A 23,551-nucleotide genomic window follows, 5' to 3' on the forward strand; every position below is an offset into this window, starting at 1 on the left:
CCGCTGATTGGCTAATCACTGAAGCGCTGTTTCATGTTAGAATGCTAGATCAGACAGTCAACTCAGTGGAGTGGGCGGATTCCAAGATTGTGACCCAGGCAAAATGGGTGTTTTAATTGTACTAAACAATTTAAATTAGTGGCTTATGCTTTAGGAATGGTTTGAGCGATTTCTATGAATTTTCTTTCATTGCCATGACATCTGATCACATTTCATATCTCCTGTAAACCCAAGTTGACGCCCTCCACAAAGTGGCACATTGCGCCTCATAAAGCTCAGGTTCAAAAAGGAGCATGGGGTGGCCATCATGTAGGTCAACAATCCTTTTTGGTGGAGAAGGAGTGTGGGAAGAAGTAGATATTCGGTAGTTGGGCTCACCTTTTTATACAGGGCCAGCTCTAGAAAAAACTCCTGAAATGGGTCTGGGTTCTCTCCTTCTGAGGACTTGCTGAGGTTACTATGGAGTAGACTTAGGTGGCATCTATTTTTCATACCTTTGTACCTCTCTGACATTTCACCAGGCTTTTCAGTATAGTTCAGAATTTGTGTGCCACACCCGCTGTTCCACCAGTAGAGACTGACCAATGGTGGTGTATGCTGTGCACTACATGCAGTACATCCTCAATATAGCATCTCTGTATCACTTTGACAGAAAGGAGGGCATCTCTGTTTTTGACGGTATTGAAAATATAAAATTGAAAATAATACCTTTAGGGTTTCCAAATACCCTGATATGCCTTAATACTGTGATACTGCCAAGGCCTGCTAAGAAGCACTGGACTGAACATGGCCATGTTTGAGTTTTCTTTGCATAATCACCTCTATGCAACTGCCTGTTGTGGATACATGCCTATAAATGAAAATAAAAGGTTAATTGTACACATTTCAGGCAGTCCTGCAGCTTCCTGTACTCAACATTGATTGATTGTAATAGAAGTCAGAAACAATACTAATCTGGAGTTTTAGAAATGTTTTGACATTGATGATTTGACATGGTGAGCATACACAGCATCAGTATGAAAGCTAGCGCAGGTTGCAAGTATTTTTACAGAGGAGCAGGTCTTTGGCTGTCATTCTCAGTTTGGAGCCATTGAATTGGCATTTCAGAATGGGAATTTTTGTTCTTGCTTTGAAGGGTAATGAGCTGTACTCCCATTAAAGGAATGAGAATTTAGTTCCCTTTTTTCTTATTTTCCTTAGAAAAGATGAAAGCAGCAGATCATCTGGGAAACCAGAGGGTTTGGTGGGTCTGTACTGAATCAATGCTTGTTTCCAGCTGCTCTCTGTAATGTTTTAATGAAAGCATATCTGCGAATCAAAATTGCAAAGAGAACATATGTTGTAAATGTATAATCACTGTACTATACTCAGCCAGTAAAGCTATGGATTCTTTGTGCAGAAACATACCTGTTATTTCAGTACAGAATGGCAATGTGATCCTGGCATGAGGCAACTGACAAAAACCCAGCCTGAGAGCTGGAGCCCCAGCACTCTGCACTTCACCCTGCCTGGCTCCAGTGAAGCCACGGTCCTTTGAAGCTCCTCTTCTGAGAGCCTCCCTGTTAAACATTTAACATTTAAAACTTGTGGGGGGGGTGGTTGGTGGGCTGGGGTTGGAGAGACGTGTGTTCATGGTCGCCACATGCTCCCGCATCCCCACATCCACCAGACCCTCATAATCCTACCCACCCCCTGTTGCTTCATCCCCATTCCTCACTTTTGACCCATGCTGACAGAATGAGAGGCATCAGAGAGGATCTCAATAATTTAACTGTACAAGTCCTCGGCCTCGGCTCTGATATTGCATGCTTTTGTTTGTGTGCCCCCACGAATGTGTCTGTGACTCTGTGTACACAGTACCAGGGTATTTTATTTGTTTTGTTATTCATGGCGTTGCATGCTCAGCCATGTGATTGAGGTGTCCATTTGTTTCAAGTAGGGCTGGCCTGAATACCATTTTACAGGCTTAGGATATTTGCTTGTGTTTGTGAGCGAGTATCTGAATATTTGTTGTTACAAATGAAAAATGTTACATATAGTAGCAATGCAAGGCATGGCCTGCATAGCAATGGCACACATGAAGTACTATGTGTTTATATGTGATGCAAGTATGAACTCAGCAGTGAACGAATATTGGTTAAAACCGAGTCCAAACCATAACCAAAACCTCAAGCCACAGCTTGAGTTTGATTAATACTTGACACAAGCAGTACATGACAGTTCAGCTGTATATACTTAGGACTTAGTTCTGACTCATAGTTTGCCAGATTTTACCAGTTAATCACCAACACAACGCCACATGGATATATTCAGGGTTCTCACAGTCATGAAATTGGAGAAGTTATGCAATCAGAAAAACTGTTTTCCAGGCCCAGAAACTTGGAGCAGTCAGAATGTTTTGGGGAAGTTTTGAATATACATTGTTTTGACTATTATATAAAAAATCCCCAAACATGTTTAACATTAAGCGAAATATGTTCCTCATATTACTGATCTAATATCTAGTGCTGTGCTGCATGACCATTGAAACGTCACTTGTAGAGGTCAACTGATAGTGGATTTTTAATGGCCAATATAATAATGATAGTTTGGAGCAGGAAAGAAATGATAGCTGATTGATCGGCCAATAACACCTGACTAAATTTCACACACATAGGTAGTGCTAGGCTTGCTACTTAATTCTAGCGAAATTTTACCAGCCAGGCTTGCTTGAACAACAGAGAAAGCACATAATGCTATGCTATAATTAGCAACCTTATTATGCTCAAGAAGTAAAGCTGTCCTTCATTAGTTCATTATTAGTAATTACTTCCAATTAAATCATACACATTATCTGAAGCAGACATTACATTGACTTTGCATGTGGGGTACTCTGCTAAAGCCTTACGACCATACTCATGTGCCCAGTGATCTGAACAGCCATCGGCCACTATTGGAGCCCTGTTCCGTCATTAACGATAGTTCATATAAAATGCTATCTGCGCCAATGAATCGGCCAAACCGATGAATCGATCAACCTCTAGTCACTAGTATCACGTGATACACACCGACCATCTATTCATGTAGGTAGATATCCCGATAAGCTATATTTGGCCAGTGTGTTAGGTCAGTGATCCACTTGGACGGGGGAGGACTGAAGGGACATGACAGCGATCAACTGTAATTTATTAAGGTGTCGCATACGCTCTGGTTCAGATTACTTATACACAGATGCCTGGGAAGTGCATGTTGAATAATGTACGGCTGTATTGCCATATAGGCCTACCCGTTTTGAATTACTTGAGTAAAGTCATGAAAATAGGATAACATTTTGTGACAGTTATAGAAAAGTTTAAAAATTCATCACTAAATGTGTGTGGGAATCTTGTATATTGCATGTGATTTTTGTGATATCATTCTTTAAAGTTCCCCTCTAACCAGTTTTTGAAGTATTAAACTAACATTAATATTTAGTTCAACTAAACATCCCTTATAATATTTAAAATAAAACTGAGAAGAAGGCAGAAACAGATCTCGTCTTTCGCCCTCATTAAAAAGTCTGAAGCTGAGTAATTTTGGGATACTCCATTAAAGGTACTATATTTTTACATGTACAGTCTTCCTTATATTTACAGGTGTTAATTATTTATATTAAAACGTTAAATTATTTTTGATATTCCAATTCCAATGTCTGAATATCCTTAAGAATTCAAAGTTAATTGCTTTTTGAAAGGGTATTCTTATAGGGATGTCCCCATCAAGTTTTTTTGGAGTCATTTAATATTTAATATTTAATATTTAATATTTGCCGATACCAAGTCCCAGTCCAATACTTCTATTTTCCTAAACAATACAGCTGCACAGTGCACACTTAAAGTACATTAAAGATGTATCAGCTCGACAGCTGAAAAGCTCTGCAGTGCATTAAGAAAAAAAAAGTCTTTGCATCCAAGTGGCTCCTTAATGTTAATTTTTTTTTTACAAAATAAGTGAATACATCAAAAATTACAAACACTCCCTTTAATCCCTTTGGCCTTTTTACTGAGGGAATGTCTCTGTCCCTTTAAGAGAGTATTCTTCAGTGTTTGTTGCTTTGGTGCAGCGCATCTTTTCATCGTCTGTATATCCTCAGCACCGATTAGGCTACATTAATATAATGATAATGGCTGCCCCAATCGTCAACCAATCGTTAGTTGACCAGAAAGGTCATTAGTTGGCAAGATTTCATTGGTCACTTTGTGGCAGAAAAAAAAGAAGTAAAACTCTATTAGGAGCTGCACCTTGTCAAAATAAATCATGGAATTTAATTTGAGAGGACAGACACAGGAAGTGGCCACGCTCAGCAGTCAGACAGGAGTCACGTTAATTTAAATGGCTGGTACCTGCAGTTATTCCACAGGCTAGTTAATAACATGTCGGGCAGGAAATCCAAAGTGTGGGATCATTTTGAGAAGGTGAAGGATGAACCGAAGGTGATATGTAAACTCTGCAGGCAAATATCATTCATCGACTACAAACATGACGTATCATCTTAAACATGTAAGTAACTACTTAGCACAATCATTACTGCTTTGCCCACAGCATCATTAACAGGCGGCTCACTCAGTGTGTGATGTGCACTTGTCGATAAAATATAGGCCTATATTAATGAAGGTTCATTAGTACGGTTTTGTATTTCTCTGTAATGTAGCAGTGTTAACGATGTTACTGATACTATTCTTTCTCACACCTTCAACTCAAACCATTGTGTTGCCCCGCCCAAAATGTATAATTTAATAATTAAATTAACATAGTAAACATGCGGGTGACTAGTCGACTAATGGCCCTAAATGACGAATATTGGTCGACTAGGAAGATTCTTAGTCGGGGGCAGCCCTAATAATATATGTGCTTTTTGCTCCTTGGGCTTGTCTTGCACTTGGCAGTGGCGTTTTTAGTATGGTTGTCATTGGTTCTGCACTGCTGTCTGTCTCTCCTCTGCCTAAGGAAAACCACCATGTGCCATAAACACACAAGAGTTTCATGCTGAGCTGAAATAAAACTCATAATTTTAGTAAAAAACATAAATAGTCTCATAGTGCATTTTTGCTCTTGGTTATGGTGTGTGGTGTTTTGCCATGAGTGGGACTCAGCCCCTGCTCTTGCATGCACACAGAGAACTGGATCTCTGGTCTGCTCATAGTCTCTGCATGAAAGCTTTGGGAATAAAAACACCTGTGACAGCTGACGTAAAACAAAGAATCGGATCCTCTGTATAGCTCAATATACCCGATCCCGATCAGTTAAAAAATGCCTTGATTGGCCTCTATCCCATTCTTTGAGATTAGATCGGGACATCCATAATTATTATAAGATTGTACTATCATGATGTCAGTGCGTAAAATGGTCTCGAAATGACAATAATATTGTTTGTCGCAGTTATCTGCAGGGCAATATGAGGATTGAATATTCCGATATTTCAAGCAGGTCCAGTCCATTCTCTCTTTGTTTACCTCTGAGTCCTGATTAATCTGTGTATTAAATAATGCAGTGTAAAGTAATGCCATTGTTGGGTGCTGTTTGCCAAGCAGGCAGTTTGCCCACCACTTTCCCTGCATGCGGGTTCAAGAACACTATTTCCAGTCAAGTCTGCCGCTCTCTGCTGAGCGATGATGTTTATTCCCGTTTAGCCAAAGGCAGTTGAGCAGCAGCCGAGGCAGTGATCACTAAATCTAAATCCCTGCGATACTTTACGCAGTCATTATGTTGACAGGAACAGTTGCAGATGTCAATCCTCCCCACAGATTCAGCTTAAAAGCCAATACTGTTGTTGGATGTTGTCCTTAACTGTGGAGGACCTGCAGTGTTTACAGCATAACTGATGTGGTTTTCTTGATGCGTTTCCTTTAGAGCAGCAAACTCAGTAGTTGAGGCTGTGTAGTAGGCAGTCATTGACTTGTGTCTGACATCGCACAATGGGGGAGTTGAAATTGGAAGTAGACGCGGTTGTTGTTGTTGTTTTTATTTGTATTATTTTTTTTTTTATCAAACTGTCAATGTGGCGCTGAGAATTGCTAGATTTCTGCTTGTGTCATGTCAAATAACTAGTGTTTTTCTCCCAGAAAAAAAAATGCTGTTCCTCTTAACCACAGGAAAAAATACAATTGCTGTTGAATTTGTCGCCTCCGTGTTCAAGGCTACAAAGCTGAAGGCCTCTTGAGCAACTATAAATATTGAAACCTCTCTGTTAACGTTTTACATATATATCTCATTGGAGCTTGAAATTGATTTGAAGTTGGCTGAAAGGAGACAAGCATTTTGAAAAGCAAGCCCAGGGGGGAGAGTAGTTGGAGTTTTTTCTTTTTTTTTTTTTTTTTTGGCTGAGATTAACATTCTCCTAATGTAAGATTGATAAAGGCTTGACATATCCTACTGAGCCCTATCTTTTTCCTTTTTCTTCCCTCAGCGAGTTTGAGATGTTCAGCCGCGGCAGTCTTTCTAGGCACAGCAGTTTTTGTCCTCTTTTCAAACAAAGCTGAGCGTCGACTAATACGGTTCCTTCAGGGTTATTTTACCTTAAATTCCCACTTTTGCCTCTCTTTACAGGTTTGAAAGTTTAAGTCATTAATTTTCATACAGACAACTTCACCGTGACAAAGAGGCAAGAGGGGACACTCTAGCTTTCTCACCTAAATGCCGCTCCCTGTCTTCTTTTCCTCCGAGCGACTGCTGATCCAACATTATTAGACTGATTTGCTTTGAACAGTGTTACCGTTTGTAATTAGTCATTAGTCAAAAGAGGGAATGGAACGTATCAGGCTCTGTGGAGGGTTTTCACAGGGCCATGTTGTTGATGTCTAAACGCTGTCAGTTTGGCTTTTGTTCCTCACTGTGTACACGACTGGCCCGATGTGACCAGGAACGATGCTCCAGGAACTAAAGAGCCCCAGAAGCTAAAGTCAGAGACTATATCAGGCAGTAAAAGCGCTTTTGGTGTATTCCTGTTTGCATTTCAACAACATCTGACGACCTGTGAAGATTAGGTAAATTAGACTGATAATGGAAATAGTGGCTTTTATTTGTGTCACATTTTTTTGCGTATGATAAGACAGTCTCTTTGCAGATTCTTTGTCATTTACTGCTCTGAGACTTTGATGTTTGAGTGGATGCTTGGGAAAATGCCACAAAGGCCTGTCTGTAAAGAAAGTGTTGGTCTGTCACTTTTTTTACACCTTTCCATAACAAAAAAGTTTGAATGAATGAGAATTAACATGTATTTGCTTAAACTGATTTAAAAACAACCCACGTACACCTATCCTACACAGATTCTTTGGCATTTTAACTTTAATTTGACAGAGGACAGAGTAGAAATGGTGGACACAGATGAGTATGACATGAAACAAAGGTTCCATAGCCAGAATAAAACCTGTGACGTTGTGATTATATGGCTTGCGCTCGATTACTAGGGCACACTAAACTGATTTTTTATGCTGTTGCTACTGCTAAGGGTTGGGAACGTCTGCTAAGGGTAAGGGAACGTGTTCATAGCACGTGTTGGCCAACAAGTTGTTTCGAACAATACTGGAAGGTGGATCAAAAAGCAGGGCGCCATAAAGAGGGAGGAGATGCGTATCGTTGAAATATGGGGATAATGGAGCATATTTTCAGACAGTCACTCCTGGAAGACATTCATAGTGTTACATTTGGTTGTTTACATGAACATTTCGAATATCGGATTGTTAGCGTCACAAGGTTAGAGAAATAGTTCTTAGCTCAGCTTTCTAGTGTCCTCCATTTTGCAAAACAAAGATAAAGACAGTAGTTAAGCAAACCATGAGGACATGCATAGTGAATGACATTTCTTTTTGGGAATGCCCCCTGGTGGTGTGCTTATAAATTCCAGCAGATCTTAACAATATTTTGGTTATTCCCACATTAGAACTATTTTGAAATGATAAAAATCGGCAGCCCTACTAGAGTGTTTTTCTCAAGACCGTTTTGCTTTAGCAGTCTTACACTCACTTTATTTTTGCCTCCTTTTTGCCTCAGCTTTGGCAACAGCTGTGGCATGAGGCATTACATTTCTGGTTGTCCATGCCAGTCTTATGAACACAGTATCCCTTTTTACACAGAGCTTGCACAGTAGGGCCAGTACAAAGGTCCGTACGCTCCCTTTGCTTTCTTATACTGGACCAAACAACTGTGGCATAATGCCGCACCAGCATGCCAGCATTCCTGAAGAAAACGAGGGGTGACGTGTTACACAACAGTTTTGGCCTCTAGTGTGCCTCATGCCATACACCTCAGGGAACACTTTCTAAACAATAACAATGGCATAACATGGCAGTAACAATCATTTATTGTCCCTGTTGTATGGTGGCTGATATCCTCCTCTGCTCAGGGGGTAAGGAGCTTCAAGACCTCAGTGTTTCCTCAATTTGCGGACATTTTATGTTGCAGTTCTTCTTCTTTGAGTTAGCTACTAACTGCTTCTAGCTGCTATTTAAATCTCCCAGCAGTGCGCCACACACATAACATGTCGTCAAAACATTACACCCGTCCCATCCATTGTCCCGTCCTGCCGGCTGTCCCTTTTACACAGTTGTCAATTCAGCGCTGCTCTGTTCCTCCATTCCTTGATCGTACCCTTTATAAAGAACAGTGTACAAGTGGGTAATATCTTAGGAATGCCTTAAAAAAATTTCTTCAAATTTGGCACAAACGTCCACTTTTACATTTTGGTGGTCAAAGGTCTTGTGTGACCTCATGTCCGTCCCATTCTATATGCGTAAACAGGGCCTGAATTAAGGCTCTAAGAAGGGCAGTCGTGGCTCAGCAGGTAGAGTGAGTCATCTCCTAATCGTGAGATTGGTGGTTGGGCAAGATACTAACCCCCAGATTTCTGAGAGGGTGTGTGTGAATTTTTGACTGAATAGCAGATGGCACCATGTATGTGTGTGTGAATGGGTGTATGTGACATGTAGCACTGAAGTGCTTTAAGTGGTCGGAAGACTAGAAAGGCGTTCTACAAGTGCAAGTCCATTACCATTTGGTTCCTGAAACATTAGCGCAGGTGAAGTCCCTGAGTTCCTAGAATGGTTCCTGAAAATAGTCCTGTGGTTGAAAAGTGTTAACTTACTCCTATTTGCTAACTCCCTTATCCTTTTCTACAGCTGGCCATGACTCATCCCAGTCATCACCTTAACTTCGGTATGAATCCTGATCATGCCCGCAACTCCCTCTCCAACTGTGGCATACGCCAGCCTAAATACGGAGACAGGAAGGTCCACCACATGTACATGAGGAAGAAAGGTGCGTCATTTGCCTATGTATCCTTTTCTGTTCCTGTCTCTGTTTCTGTCCTTACTGTCAAATGACCATGCTGTCTCATATGTTCCCTAACCTCTTCTCGGCGGGGCTTTGTTCTCAGGAATCAACACGTTGATTAACATCATGTCTCGTCTGGGGCAGGATGACCCCTCCCCCTCCAGGTAGGCTGCCTGCAGGCACATATCTGTTCATGCTGTCACTGACCACAGGAGCAATCAAAGGGACGATCCTTGTGATTAATATACCCGGCAGGCCTGCTGACAAGAAAATTAACTTTAACTGTGAAAGGAAGGAATATCACAGGGGAAATGAAATGAGCTAATTTTAAGGGCAACGGCTACTTATTATTGAATGTGAGCTGCTGTTATTCTCAGAGCGCTGATTAGGTGAGCCGCTGTGTGTGTGTGTGTGTGTTGTGCGGTTTGACGAAACTTGATGTTTCTCACTACTTCTTCAACTGTCCACGTTTCCTCCCATTCCCCACTACCTAACCACCCCACCCCTAGGATCAATCACAACGAGAGACTGGAGTTCCTGGGTGATGCCGTTGTCGAGTTCCTCACCAGGTGAGAAAGCGCTCGCGCATCTTTGATAGACACAACCGCTAATTGAAGCTGACTACAACACCATCAGCCTTTCTTTCCCCGCGTTCCTTTCTCACCCTCTCACTCCATTCCTCCCTCTCTCTCTCATTGTCCACATCTATCCGTGTCTGTCACAACCACACTCTTCTCCATACTTTCGACTCATTCAAGACAGTGATTTACTGGTAATTGGAACTGGGATGTAAAACCCCCCCCACCTGTACCCCCTTTTAACGGCCTGAAATTCTCCATGACAACTTGCAATTAGCTGTCTGGAATCGCTGTCTGGAATGCTGACTGTGTTATTGACTCCTAGGTGAGTGCGGACGTTGCTGCCCAGCACTTACCTAAGCACAGTGCTAATTATATGTAGCTATTATTAATCTCACACACTACCTAGCACAGTGGAGCCCACACTGTACCTCATCCTCTGAGTGGATATTGCTACATGAAAATATGAGAAAAGAACTTTCTCTCTTGCCACAGGGTGTAGTACTTACACACACAAGTTGCATAAAGGAAAAATAGATTTTTATCTGACTTCCATTTGCCCAACAGCATATCTTCTACTACCAAAATCTAATCCGTAACCCTCGATGCTAACACTTCCACAACAGTGAACATTCAGGAGCAGGATTAAACCTTAATGGGAACTGACTCTGGGTTACACAGGACACTGCTTCAGCTCCTTATGCAGCAGGAACAGTGTTACAAAGAAGGTGGTTAGCCTCTGTTTCTCTGGATATCTCTGGGCATGTTTGCCACTTTTCCCCTCCTTCTTCCCCCTCTTCCTCTGCCTTCGTTCTTTGATTGTTAGCGTCTGACGAGACATGCTTGGCCTGCGCTCTGGCCCTCTGAATTATTTATCAGCCTCTTGTCCAGTTAAATGGGTACAGCAGATCCAGCCAACTGCCTTGTGCACCTCCAGTGCGCGCTGCCCTTGGAGGCTATCTGTGCCTCTGCTGTCCAGCCAACAGAATATTTTGCACATTTGAATAGCCCCAACACAGGGAGTTAGTGTTGAACAGAGGGGGGTCACGGCATGATTTTTTAAAAAGGGTCAGCAGATGATGTAAAAAAAATAAGTCCACTGGCAATATTTGTGATCCTTCTTCTGAAAAAGCAAATATTTCAAAAGAAGGAGTAACAAAAGTTCAGGTAAGGTTTAAATAAGTAATGATTTTAAAAGACAAAGGCCTGAAAAGGCAAACTAGAAATCTTCTTTGGAAATGAAATAAAATCTTTTCAACTTGGGTTGTATGAGATAGTTATTCATATCCAGTGTATTTCTTACCTGCAGGAGATGGCGGTTGGCACGCCCCCAGTTTGGAGAGGCAGACAGGAGAAAACATATATCAGCTGAAGTGTATGCTATATTTAGAATATTTTCACCGCTTTAGCTTGCCGTCAAACAGCAGTTTTCAATGGGTAACCAAAGCGGTTATGTTGCTCTCTTCAAAGCCACCAAACTCTATTAATTTTTTTTTTTTTTTAACATTGCCCAATACAGGAGCTGCTTGTCTACCGCTGCCTCAATCAGTTAGTTTGTTATTATTATTGTGTGACTTTGGCATTTAAAAGAGTTAGTTGGGATTCACTAAAGTCACAAAATAACTAAATTATCTATACAGTGATAGCTCAGCAACTTCTGCGTTCAGGGAGCTAAAATCACTGTTTTCGTCAATGGAGTCTGGTGGCTTTGACCAAAGCATAGATGGGAAATTGAAGTCAGTAACTGCCTGTCAGAAAGGGCTGTCTCCAGCAAGGTAAAGCAGTGAAAACATGAAGAGTACACTTAAACTGTTATTGACTTTTTTTTTTAAGGTGGCTAGGATACACTTTGCTGCTGCCCTTGTCCACAACACTACATTACAAAGCCTGCTTCTGTGTCGACCACCATCTTCTGTATCGACCACCATCTTCTGTGTAGCCCCTTTCCCATTGCACAAAAAACCCTTTTGTATGTGATGGGAAATGTTACAGTCAGCATTCACACCATGGTCAAATGACTCAACAGTAGTCATGGGTATTTATGGACTCCTGTTGGAATTGGTATAAATACAACACTGGGGTGAACGAACCACCACAAAGTTTGGTCCGTCAACGCCTAAGCAGCAATCATACATCGATCCAAATTAGTCTGCGCCGAGTTTGAAAGAGAGACTGAATAAGTAAGTGATATATAAAAAAAAAAAAAAGTAACCACCGTAACAATTTTATTGGTGTCCATACTGCTTTCTGTTGTTTACTGACCTGCTTTCCAGCCAGCTGCAACGTAGAACGTGACACACCATGCAACAAAATTAGAAAGGTATGCTCATCTGCTGCAGAACCGTGTACATGGCTTCTAGTCTACTGGAAGTGGGAAAGGAGTCTATAGCTTAATTTAAGCAGGTTTTACCACGTCTCAAAAACCTGCGTACATGCGCTAATCTGCATGGAAAAAAGGGGAATATGTAATACACTGACCATAGATAAGTACCTCATACATCTCTACTTAAAAAGTTCCAAACTGTCCCTTTAAGAAAACAGCAATGTGACTAAACATCACTTTTGTTTTTGTGTTTTTTACCCATAAAGTTTAAGAAGCACTACTGCAGAACGTGAGGAAAAAGCACATGAGAAATGAATTACAGATGAGCTTCAGAGTTACTGGATGGAAAGAGCTCCAGTTTTTATGTTCACTTAATGACCCTTTGATGTACTGCATGGTCAGTAGGGTCGATAGTTCACTGCATGAACATTTTTTCTTTATGAATCTACTATCTTGAAAGGATGAGCTTCTGATTAATAAACTGAAGTACAAATACAATGTTTGTACTTGAAGAATGCTACGCAGTCCAGTGAGTTGGGGTGTGACTGACACTTTTGCCAGCAAACCAGGAGTCTCTGGCCTAATTATTTTTCATTACACTAAGTGGTCTTTATTAATTCCAAGTGCTTTGTTTTCACACTAAGATCACAATACCCTGACAAATAGACCTCTCGTGAATTTGGAGAACAGAACACCACCTGCTTTCCTCCCTTTGCATTGATTAGAAATGACTAAATTAAATGGCCTGTTTTAATTCAAATGAAATCAAATGATACGCTGTGGTTAGAGAGACGCTGGACCGTAATGAAAATGGAACCTGCTCGCCCGGAACCCAGCTGTGGAACTACTGAAGCGTCTGTGGCCATTGCTGGGTTCCAGCACAGGCCTGGAAAGGCTGGAAGTCTCTGGAAAATTAATTAGGTGGTCTTGACAAAATTGGAAAATGCAGGATGAGGCAAATGGAAAAAATATCTTACAATTCTTATCTGACTATACTTTTTAAAAAGTTGTACACCCACTTTTCTTCATCATACATTCTCATTTTTGGTGTCATATTTCTCTGCCTTTCTTTTACTGTTGTGATATGAACACTCATATTTGTATTAAGACAAGACATTAAAGTATATCAATTACTTAGCCCGTGTGACAATAAATTTGTGAAAAATAACGCATGCAAACGCATGCCTTCACTGTTAATGAAGAATCCAAAATATGGGAAAATCTGACAAATGGAATTAAAAGGGGTCCACTTAACAACAGTAAAACTATATCAAAACATCTGCTTACAAACTCTCACACAACACATGCAGTGTAATCCAAGTCTCATTTATCCAGTTGTGTACTCAGTACTTCCAAAACACATGCATTTTTGCTCAAACCTTACTATTTAAAACTGAACTAAAAGTAAAAAAAAAAAAAAATCTATGCTCTCTTCAAAGCCAGACTCCATTGACAAAAGCAGTAATTTTATGTTGCTGAACACTGGAGCTGCAGGTCTAACACTGCCTTGATCATTTAGTTTGTTTTAGTTATCGTGTGACCTTTGCAAATCTGAACTAACCCTTTAAAACACCAAAGTCACACAGTACCACAAACCAACTGATCAAGGCAGCGGTGGAAGAGCAGGTCTTGTGTTCAGCAAGGTTAAATTACTGTTTTTTGTCAATGTAGTCTGGCTTTAAAAAGAACATAGATTAAATTTCACTTTCCGTTCGGTTTCCTGTCAGAAAGGGCTGTCTGTTTGGGAAGTACTGAGCATACGACTGGATAAATGAGACTTGGATTATACTGCACAAGTTGTGTGAGAGTAAACAGTTGTTTTGATTTAGTTTTGCTATTGTTAAACGTGGACCCCTATGACTTCAATTCAACCTTTTATTTCTCAGTTTTTGGAATCTACGTTATTTTGTAAGGCATGCGAGAAATAAAAAGTTTTCTTCACAATTTCAAAGTTACATTGGGTGAGTAATTGATATACAAATGATCATTTGAGGGTGAAGTATTCCTTTAATTTCTGGTCTGAATATAAAGATGAGTGTTGATAACACAACAATAGAGGAAGCAGAGAAATATGACAACATCACTAAATCTACTAAAAGTCACTCCTCAGACCAACAAAAATAAAAATGTGTAATGAAGGAAAGTAGGTGTACAGCTTTTAAAAATGTATATCCTAGTCCGATAAAACTTGTGAGATAATTGTTGTATGTGCCTCATCCTGCATTTACCAGTGTCGTAAGAAAATGGAAAATTCTCCAACTAAAAGTCTGAGATCCAGTGACTTGTTCTTCAACTGTTCTAATGTGTTTTCATTTCTCCCTTCACAGTGTCCACTTGTACTACCTTTTCCCAAGTTTAGAGGAGGGCGGCCTGGCCACCTACAGAACAGCCATCGTACAGAACCAGCACTTAGCCATGCTAGCCAAGGTAAACTCATAACAAGTCCTTCCTCTGCAGGTCAGAGCAGTGAAAGGTCTGCGAGCTGACAGGAGAACATGTTTGAGACAGTGTTATTGTTTTCTGTCTTGCCGTTATGACTTTGCTTCTTTCTAAGGGGGCACTGGGGAAAAGAGTAATTTTGTCTTGCTGCCATCCCTACTCTTTTTTTTGGCCCCTCAGGTTTGTAATTGGAGTTAAAAGGTTGTTGTTTTGGAGGACTAGACTAGTGCGGCTGGGGTCCCTGTGGGCCCCTAGAGGTCTTCCTGAAACACTCTCCAGTTCCTGTTATCGCTAGGCCCCCTTGCTTTCCTTCTTCTCTCTCTCGCTGGCAGCATTGTACAGCCAAGCCGCACTCACTGGCACGTTTGTAAAGAACACAACAATAATCGTCCCGTGATGTGGAGAAAGCAATTAAAAACTTCAATCTTTCATGTTGCTCCCTGCTGAATACAAAGATGCAGCCGCCCGAATCTGCATTAGTGCTGTGTAGCAGTTTGGCTTGTTTCAATTTGCCGCTCGCGGTAAAGTGAGTGTGATACAGTGTTCGACGTTGCCAAGTTGTTTACCAGGCTCCTCTAAAGCCGTCTGCTCAAGAACACTCACAATTATCTTTCAAAAAATATCTTCAGCGAGCAACGGCACAATCCGCCACTTCACTTGGAAGGCTTAAAAGTCAGAACGGGTTCCCTCTGAGTTGGAGTATTTATGAATTGTGATTTAATTTGTGTGTGCAATCACGGGGGGTGGGATACCACCAACAGTTATCAGCCATAATTAAATAGCACCCTGACTGTGTTTTGCCGGGTATTCGTCTGTGGTGCACTGCCAGTAAAACCAAGTTGGGCTACTTTTGACGTGGCTCAAAGGAATAGTTGCAGAAAGTTTGACTGACCCACACTTCCAAACATCAAAGCACTTATTTACATTAACTTGAAACCAAGCATTTAATGATTATTTAAGGCTGACGATTGATTACAAAAATTAACTTATTAATTGCACAATTTTCTGTCAATAGTCGCCTTTTTTCTTCATAACACTGAAACTTGTAATAATGCAATACAATTAAATGTAAAATCACAGAATAAATGTAGAATCAACACAAAGGAATAATATCTAAATTTGAATACTAGATAAAGATAAAATAGTATAAAAAGTAGCAATAAATACCACCAATTAAGAAAAAGCCAAATGACAGAAGTGAATTTTAGAGATTTAAAAAGAGGTCACCAAGTTTGTCTGCCTGATATCCTCCACAACTCCACAGCTGAGGGGCCCAGATGGAGATTTTGGACCCATTAGTAGAGCCTTGTTGGAAGACTAGCGATCAGGCTCATAGGGAATTAACAGATCACACATATAGGCAGGAGTCTGACCATTCAAGGCTTTAGAAACAAGCAGGAAATCTTAAATTCAATTCTAAAACTCACAGGTAACCAGTGAAGGGCAGCCAGGATCAGCGTGATGCGATCTCGGCCCTGACAAATATCCTTCATATTCATTCATTTATTCATTCATTATACATAAATGCTTATCCTGGTACAGGGTCATGCCCCCTTTATTATTTCTCTGTATTACAAATAATACAGAAACTAATAAACACTAAACTAAAACCAAACATTTAGAAACAATACAAATAAACTGAAAAATGAAAAATACAAAATTAGAATAGCTCTGTTTCTCTGGAGGGTAGGTTATCGGACCTGTCTCCCGATGCAGTTCCAATGATAACTCTCAGTCCGTCATCTTCTACTGTGTTACTTTGGCAGCAGTTTTTAGCCATTCATGTAGCCAGAGCACAGTTACCTTCTCATTTACAGGTTTCAGTATTTGCCCCCAAATACCACACTGCTGTGTTGTGGATTTGCAAAGCCCCGTAGTTTCAGTTGGGTGTTTTGCTTTGAGGTGATACATCATAGACAAATTTATTCTGTGGTAAATAAATCTGGCTTTGCAAACCACGTAGATTATTTATTTATTTTTTTTCCCAGAGATCTATTAAGTAACTTTTTACTGAGAAACTTTCTGCCTAAAACTCCACCATTGTCATTATCCATCTTTAGAATGGAGGGTTCGATTAAGCGGCACATGTTGGATAGGTCAGCCATCTCAGGCAGTTAACAAAACACAGCAGAGTTAATTAAGTTAATTTCAGGGTGTCTGCAGGTCCTTAAACAGTCTGAAAGTGTCTTCGATAACATTTAGATAAATATTAGTTGTTAAAAGTCATTAAATAGTTTTAAATATGAATTTGTGAGGTGGTACTTGCTGCAAATATCTAATTTCAGAGGTCCATCTTTTTGTCAAATTGGCTCAAGCTCTTCTGAGTGAAGGTTCACATTTCTGATGTTACACATCTTTAAACCTACCACTGAATCTTAAAGGGGAACTAATGTTTTTTTCAACCTGGGCCCTATTTTCCGATCTACTTTTGTCTAAATGAGTGATAGGATGTTCAGTATTTGACATTTCTCCAGTATGAAGCTAGGGCTGACCTGCCTGCAGCCTGTGAGTGCGCACTATATTAAATAATAGGGCACTCAGACAGCTTCAAACAACGTCAAAATACGTCCACTAAAAGTGCATTTTTTCACACAGATAGGCTCGGATTGTTAGTATAATTATCCAACAACATAACGGAAAGGAGAAATGAATGTCTGTGTTTACCTTTAGCTGGATTCAGACATGTTCCTCTGCCTGTTGCAATTTTAGTATATGTGCTACCGAAGTAACACTGCTCTCTCTCTCTCTTCAGTTTCAATGAGCTCTGCATCTGTGTACGTCCATGTACTTTATATTTAGTTACCTGCATGAATTTGGCTAAAAGGTATTTTGAAAAGGCATCAAAAAGCATTAAGTTAAAATATCCGATACACTGAGACAACATGAATTTTATTGAATTAATTCATTCATTTATTGTCTGTCCCAGGTGACACTGGGCGAGAGGCGTGGTACACTCTGGACAGGTCACCAGACTATCACAGGGTTGACACATAGAGACAGACAGCCATTCACACTCACATTCACACCTACGGACAATTTAGAGTCACCAATTAACCTATCCTCAACCTGCATGTGTTTGAACTGTGGGAGGAAACTGGAGTACCGGATAGAAAACCCATGCTGACACGGGGAGAACATGCAAACTCCACACAGAAGGGCTTCCCCACCCCAGGGTTTGAACCCCACACCCTAGGTTTCGACCTAAGACCCTCTTGCTATGAGGCGACAATGCTAACCACTGCCCCACCGTGCCACCATTTTATTTAATACGTTAAATAATTCAAATTAATTGCAGTAATTAATGCATTTATTTTGACACCATTGGAAGCACCATTATTATTATATATTATCTTATCAGACTAATCATTTATAGTTATGTAGATGATGTCCTGCTTTATCCAACCCACAGGTTCACCAGTACAACTAGTTCCATAAGAGTTCACTGCTTTGTTCAGGAGTAGCTTGGTTGTCGCTGTTGGCTCATTTATGAGGGAGTTTGCCATTTAGTTTATTACTACATATTTAAACAGCCCATAGCTTATTGTTCAGAGTATACAATATGTGGTCTTTTGGTTAAACGAGCAAGTTCACACTGCATTTTTTTTGTTCACTTCACACTGGCAGGACTATCAGTAGCAGTTTGTAGACACACACCAAGTAGGACTTATACAGGCAGAACTAATGTGTTTTCATTAACAGGTGGTTAACAAGCAAATGACCAGTTACCTACCAGCAGACAGTTCCTGCTAGGCAGCAGACATGGTCACAGCAAAGAGGCATTAAGTCGACAGTGAGGGCCGCTGCTTTGAGAAGTGGTGGGAAGTTAATTCTTTTTCACTGAAAGATGAAACAGTTGTCTCATTTGTGTGGGACATTTTTTTTAATTACCCGTATGAAGCGAGAAGCAGCTGGCCCCCATGTATTTTCACATTATGTAATCTGGCCCCCATTCCAAAAAAAATTGGACACCCCTGAGTTATGGCATAAACTGTCTTGATGGGCTCAGCAGGCCCACATCAGCAACTATACCTCGAGCAGCAGTTCTATCATAAGAGAACTCCCCCAAAGCCACAACATATTAAAGATGGAGAAGCATTTGTAAAGACAACAGGGACAGCAGAGTTACAGAGAAGAACAAAAAAGGGAAATAGAGCACTTTTTCAATCCCAGTGGGAAATTACAGCGTCACAGCTGCTACATCACACAAATCACAAAACAAATGACATAAAGACACTCGAGGAGGAACATAGGAAAGATTCACAAATCAATACAAAGCCATAACTGATAAAAACAAACACCTAGAATAAAATAAAGTCTGACAAAATAGAGGCAAGCGTTAAAACAAGGACCATTCGTTGTCTCTGTATTGAATACAATGATAGTGCTTTATAATATACATTAGTAGATAATATGTGTACTGGACAGAAAGGTTCTGGATTATAGATTAATATATGATAAAATATACACTGAATATATTTGCACACATAACACCAACATGCACACATGGTAAGTACAGGTATGAAATAATTCAGGGATATGAAAAAACATTGGACATTGTTATTGTAATGATAATACATATTTATAGGCTCAGTAATAGCTTTATAATAATTGCCATTATAATAAATTTGCTAACAGTTCTTTGTCTTTTCAGCATCATTGAGGTGAAAGGTCGGTGGATGGTGCAGCTTAAAGCCCACGTCTCTGTTATGCATATATAGTGTACTAATGTATGTTATTGTAAAAGTGGTTTACCACTGAAAGAACTCGCTACTCTTCAGACAGAATGAAGGTCACCACTGCACGATTTCACAATTCATTTTGGGATTATCCAGCATGTCTGTGTGTTTGTGTGTGCCAGTGTGATTTGATCCGTGCACATACACACACGTGTGAACATTTTCCTCCTGTGCCGGCTTATAGTGCATCATGCCACAGCTGGACAACACATGGGCGCATCTGTCAGTGCCATGAAGTAGAACCTTTTCCAGCAAGGCCAAGGCAATCTTTTTCATTTCCCTCGAGTTTTTTAGCCTTTTTTTTCCACCCTTGTTTTCCATGGAGAGCCTATGAAAATGCACAGTACCAAAAAATGCTATTACCTTTTCAAGAGGCTATTACTGAGGTGTCGGTGGCAGCACACTGATATGAATGTGTTTGTCTTTTACAGAAACTGGAGTTAGATCGCTTCATGCTCTACGCTCACGGACCAGATCTGTGCCGGGAGTCGGACCTGCGACACGCCATGGCCAACTGCTTCGAGGCTCTTATCGGTGAGACTCCCACAAGGCAAAAAACAGAAGCAGGGATGATGGTTGTGTGGGACAACCAAAAAGAGGAATACATTTTGAGTGAACTAAATATGGAAATCTATTCCTGAAAGGGTAGATTTCCATATACTGAAAACAAATACTGGCTCTCAGCTCTTATAAACACAACACAAAAATGAGGAGGGGGTTTAATACTCCAGTTTTAGTGGTGTGCTGCTTTGCTGGACTTTGCAGCAGCATGTAGGTATTTTTATTGGTAATGCCTCTAGGCATAGATATGTTTAATTCACCTGCTTACTCTGTATGCTTTGAATACAATTGAAACGTTTAATAGTTTAAAGGTTCCATATTGTAAAAAGTCAGATTTCCATGTCTTTTGTTTCCTAATTATTATAAACCAGGCATTGGGGCCGTATAAGTACTGTGGAAAAAAAGCTCAATCCACAGAGAAATGCACACAGTCTGTATTCAGACAGTCTTTAAACGAGCCGTCAGGACATCTGTGAAGTTGTGATGTCACAGCTATACTATAGATACAGTTGATGTTGGTGTAAATGCTGCAAAAGTGCAGCTTTTAAACTCACATAAGAGACACAATTACATTTACTATAGATATGATAAATTTAACTTACTATATTATTCGTTTTAACACTATGACATAATAGACAAGCATGTTTTAGTGAATTCCATGCACGTTTCGAGACAGTATAGAAGCGCTAACGTTACTCCATGCCATCAGCTTGTGTTTTTGATGATGTGCTATAATGTTATCACGCAGGGATTTGCAGCTTCAAGAACTACAGGTCATTGGATGCCCTTTGGATGAAGCATTAGATCCTCTTTGTTTAAAGTATTTCACTGCTGGAAAGATGGTCTTTTCATAAAACTGGGCTATCTATGCAGTAGAAGGACGCAAATACTTTTTTGAAATTTGTGACATGACCAGAAAAAGCAGAGAAAAAGGACTTTTCCACAGCAAACAATATGACTGGTAACAAACAATCTCAAATTATATTTAAACAGTAACTTAAAATATGTTTATGAAACCTTTTAGGTGAGAAAAAGGCAACACGGTTTATATTTGATCATCACTGCCTAGTTTTAGCGTTTGATCTAAGTTTGGTCTGCATTAAAAAGAGAGAAAGGGTCCGGTATCTCTTTTGATCTACTTCTTTACTCATTGTGTCTATGATGGCAGATATATGACAATGCAGAAGCACAATCTATTATTCAAGCAACAGCACTAGAGCCAGCAAGATTTGACCTGAGTGATGAGCAGGGAAATCTGGGCGCTGGTAAGATGGAGGAAGTCTACCACAGTTCATTTACATATGCTACCCACATTGTTAAGTACAACACTGTTTGAAAATTGGCAAACTATCCCATTAACCAGAAACAGCCCCTGAATATAAATAAACAGTAATTTTAGCATGTGTAGAGCTAGTGTATTTTCACATCTGGCTGGGTGAATTGAAGGTTTATTTCAACCAAACCAGAGTTGGTGATTGTTGGAACAGTGAAACAAGAAACCAAGATGGTTTCTGTGAGTTTGATTTTTTTTTCTCTTGACTTTGAATGAAGTGTGTTTATGATGATAAAATTACTGTTTGTTTCAATGGAGTCTGATGGGTTTGAAGATAGCAGCTTCAGGCCTGTTTAGTATGAAACAAAAAGGGTCTTGCTCTTTGACAAAATGCTCATCTCTGTAGAAACCCCAAACACAAGTATGAACCTGAAAATGAGCGTAATATTGGACCTTTAATTCGGGATATGTGTGTGTTAAGCTGTGTAAATAGCTGCAGTGGATCTCCCATTAGGCCGTGGAAACAATACACAGCTTTACTGATCTCAGGAGATGTGGTTTGACCTCTGGCTGGACAGGCAATCCCCGGAGCAACCCTTTCCTTTACCCGCACCAAACACATACACAAGCTTGCTATTCATCTTCGCTAGCAGTTCAGTGATAGAGTTTGTGCAGTGATTACGACCTTGTTCTCAAATCCGCACACACGAAAACCCTCACACAGAAATCATGGTGGGGACTGTCTCGTTTTCTCCATCCAACCCCATGGGCAGCGCGATGCTAAGCCTCGCTCCTGGAGAGCTGCAGAGTCGGCAGCTTTCCTCATCTTATCACCATCTTGATTGAACCAGTTCAGCCATCTCTGCACTCCCCTGATGATAGATACAGAAAGTGGGTGGCTTTAAAGAGATCTTCTTCGCTCCCCCCCCCCCACCCTCTTCCTGCACCAAAACAGCAGTGCGCAAAGAGTGGCGGGGAAAGTGCTGACTGGCACCACGGCCCCCTGTCGGCCCCGGGGCCCCGTACTTGTTACGGGTTCATTATCGGCAGAGACGAAGTCATAATCTATTCTGTCCCGTGGCTGTCGCCGCCTCATTGCTGCACACATCCGAGCAAGGCAGCAGGGCCATGACACCGGGTGCCTCTCTTTTCTTCCCTTCCATTCCTCTCTCGTCTTCTATTTCAAATTTCAACTTAATAAAAGTGATGAATAAACAGGGCTGCTGTTATAAAGGAACCTGTGAGAAAACCGCTGTCAGAGAGCACCCTGTGGTGATGGGTACTAACTCAAAAATATCACCCCCCCCCCCCATCACACCACAGACACACGTGCTGAGGGGCAAAACATGCACACATACACACCGATTCAAGACGTACAAAGTCACTTGCATTGAGAATGCCGTCTGATGTTGCCTCTTTTCTTTCACAGAGACTTTTGTCATCTTCATTCCAGTTTTTTTTTTAGCTCAAACGCCTCCTTTAAGACCTTGTCGTTGAGCAGTCTATCTGTCTCTACCCTCCCCCTGTCTCTGACTTACTCTTTATGTCCCTTTGCGTTCCTCCGTCTCTCTCTGTTCCCCCCCTGTGATCTACAGTTTGGGTGTTATTAGGTGAAAGATGTGCCACGCAGATGATGAGTCATCATGTCACTCTGTCATCTCCTCCCTCCCCCTCCTCACCCTCCAACTTGCTCACCGAGTAGAGCATTTTCTCCTCGCAAGAAGAACTTGGATCGCTCGCACGTGCCGTAGGATACGAGGGGCTCACAAACGCTGTCATTTCATCCTCGTGCACGCTCTTTCCATCTGACAGAGATGTCAAACCACCACTTTCCCAAAAGCAGCAGGCACCACATCAACAGACATGTCGCTGCCTTGTTGTCTGAAGGTACCATCATTTTTGGGTATTTTTTTTTTCTATTTTAACACACCTTTTTTCCCTTCCAGCATGCACATGTGTCGAATTCAAATGGGCTTCTTTCTATACACCGATAGCTGTGATGGAATATGACATGCTCATAATATTTCCAAGGCCCTGGCAGATAGCTTTAACGGCTTACTATGCATGTTTTCTGACCTTTGTTTTATTTGTTTCTTTGCCACAGTGACCATTGAACCTGGGCTTTGTTGGAAATGGCAGATAATCTCCTGCTTTGCATGGGCAAAGCTTTTCCCTCCATGGAGCCGAGAATGTGTCTATCTCCTAACCCTGAGGCAGGGCCATTCTCTTGCTCCAGACAGAGAGAGAAAGAAAGGGAGAGAGCCGGTAGAGAGAGGAAGAATGGAGGGAGAGCGGTAGAGGAATGGAAAGCAAAGGCATCTGCAATGCAAATGGGTGCCCTGCAACCCTGAATAAT

The 23,551-nt window shown here is 40.9% G+C and overlaps 1 protein-coding gene across 2 annotated transcripts in view; it reads left to right on the forward strand.

Annotated features, from left to right (window-relative positions):
• The window catches only part of drosha (drosha ribonuclease III), a 161,683-nt gene that overhangs the window by 64,027 nt on the left and 74,105 nt on the right, over window positions 1–23,551 (forward strand). For both annotated transcript variants that reach the window (XM_033638985.2, XM_078162497.1), the window contains 5 exons: window positions 9,132–9,270; window positions 9,389–9,449; window positions 9,795–9,854; window positions 14,514–14,613; window positions 19,793–19,895. In XM_033638985.2, coding sequence (XP_033494876.2) covers window positions 9,132–9,270; window positions 9,389–9,449; window positions 9,795–9,854; window positions 14,514–14,613; window positions 19,793–19,895 — 463 coding nt within the window. The remainder of the gene's footprint in view (window positions 1–9,131; window positions 9,271–9,388; window positions 9,450–9,794; window positions 9,855–14,513; window positions 14,614–19,792; window positions 19,896–23,551) is intronic.

This window comes from Epinephelus lanceolatus, chromosome 20 (assembly GCF_041903045.1).
Source record: "Epinephelus lanceolatus isolate andai-2023 chromosome 20, ASM4190304v1, whole genome shotgun sequence".
Taxonomy (NCBI): Eukaryota; Metazoa; Chordata; class Actinopteri; order Perciformes; family Serranidae; genus Epinephelus; species Epinephelus lanceolatus.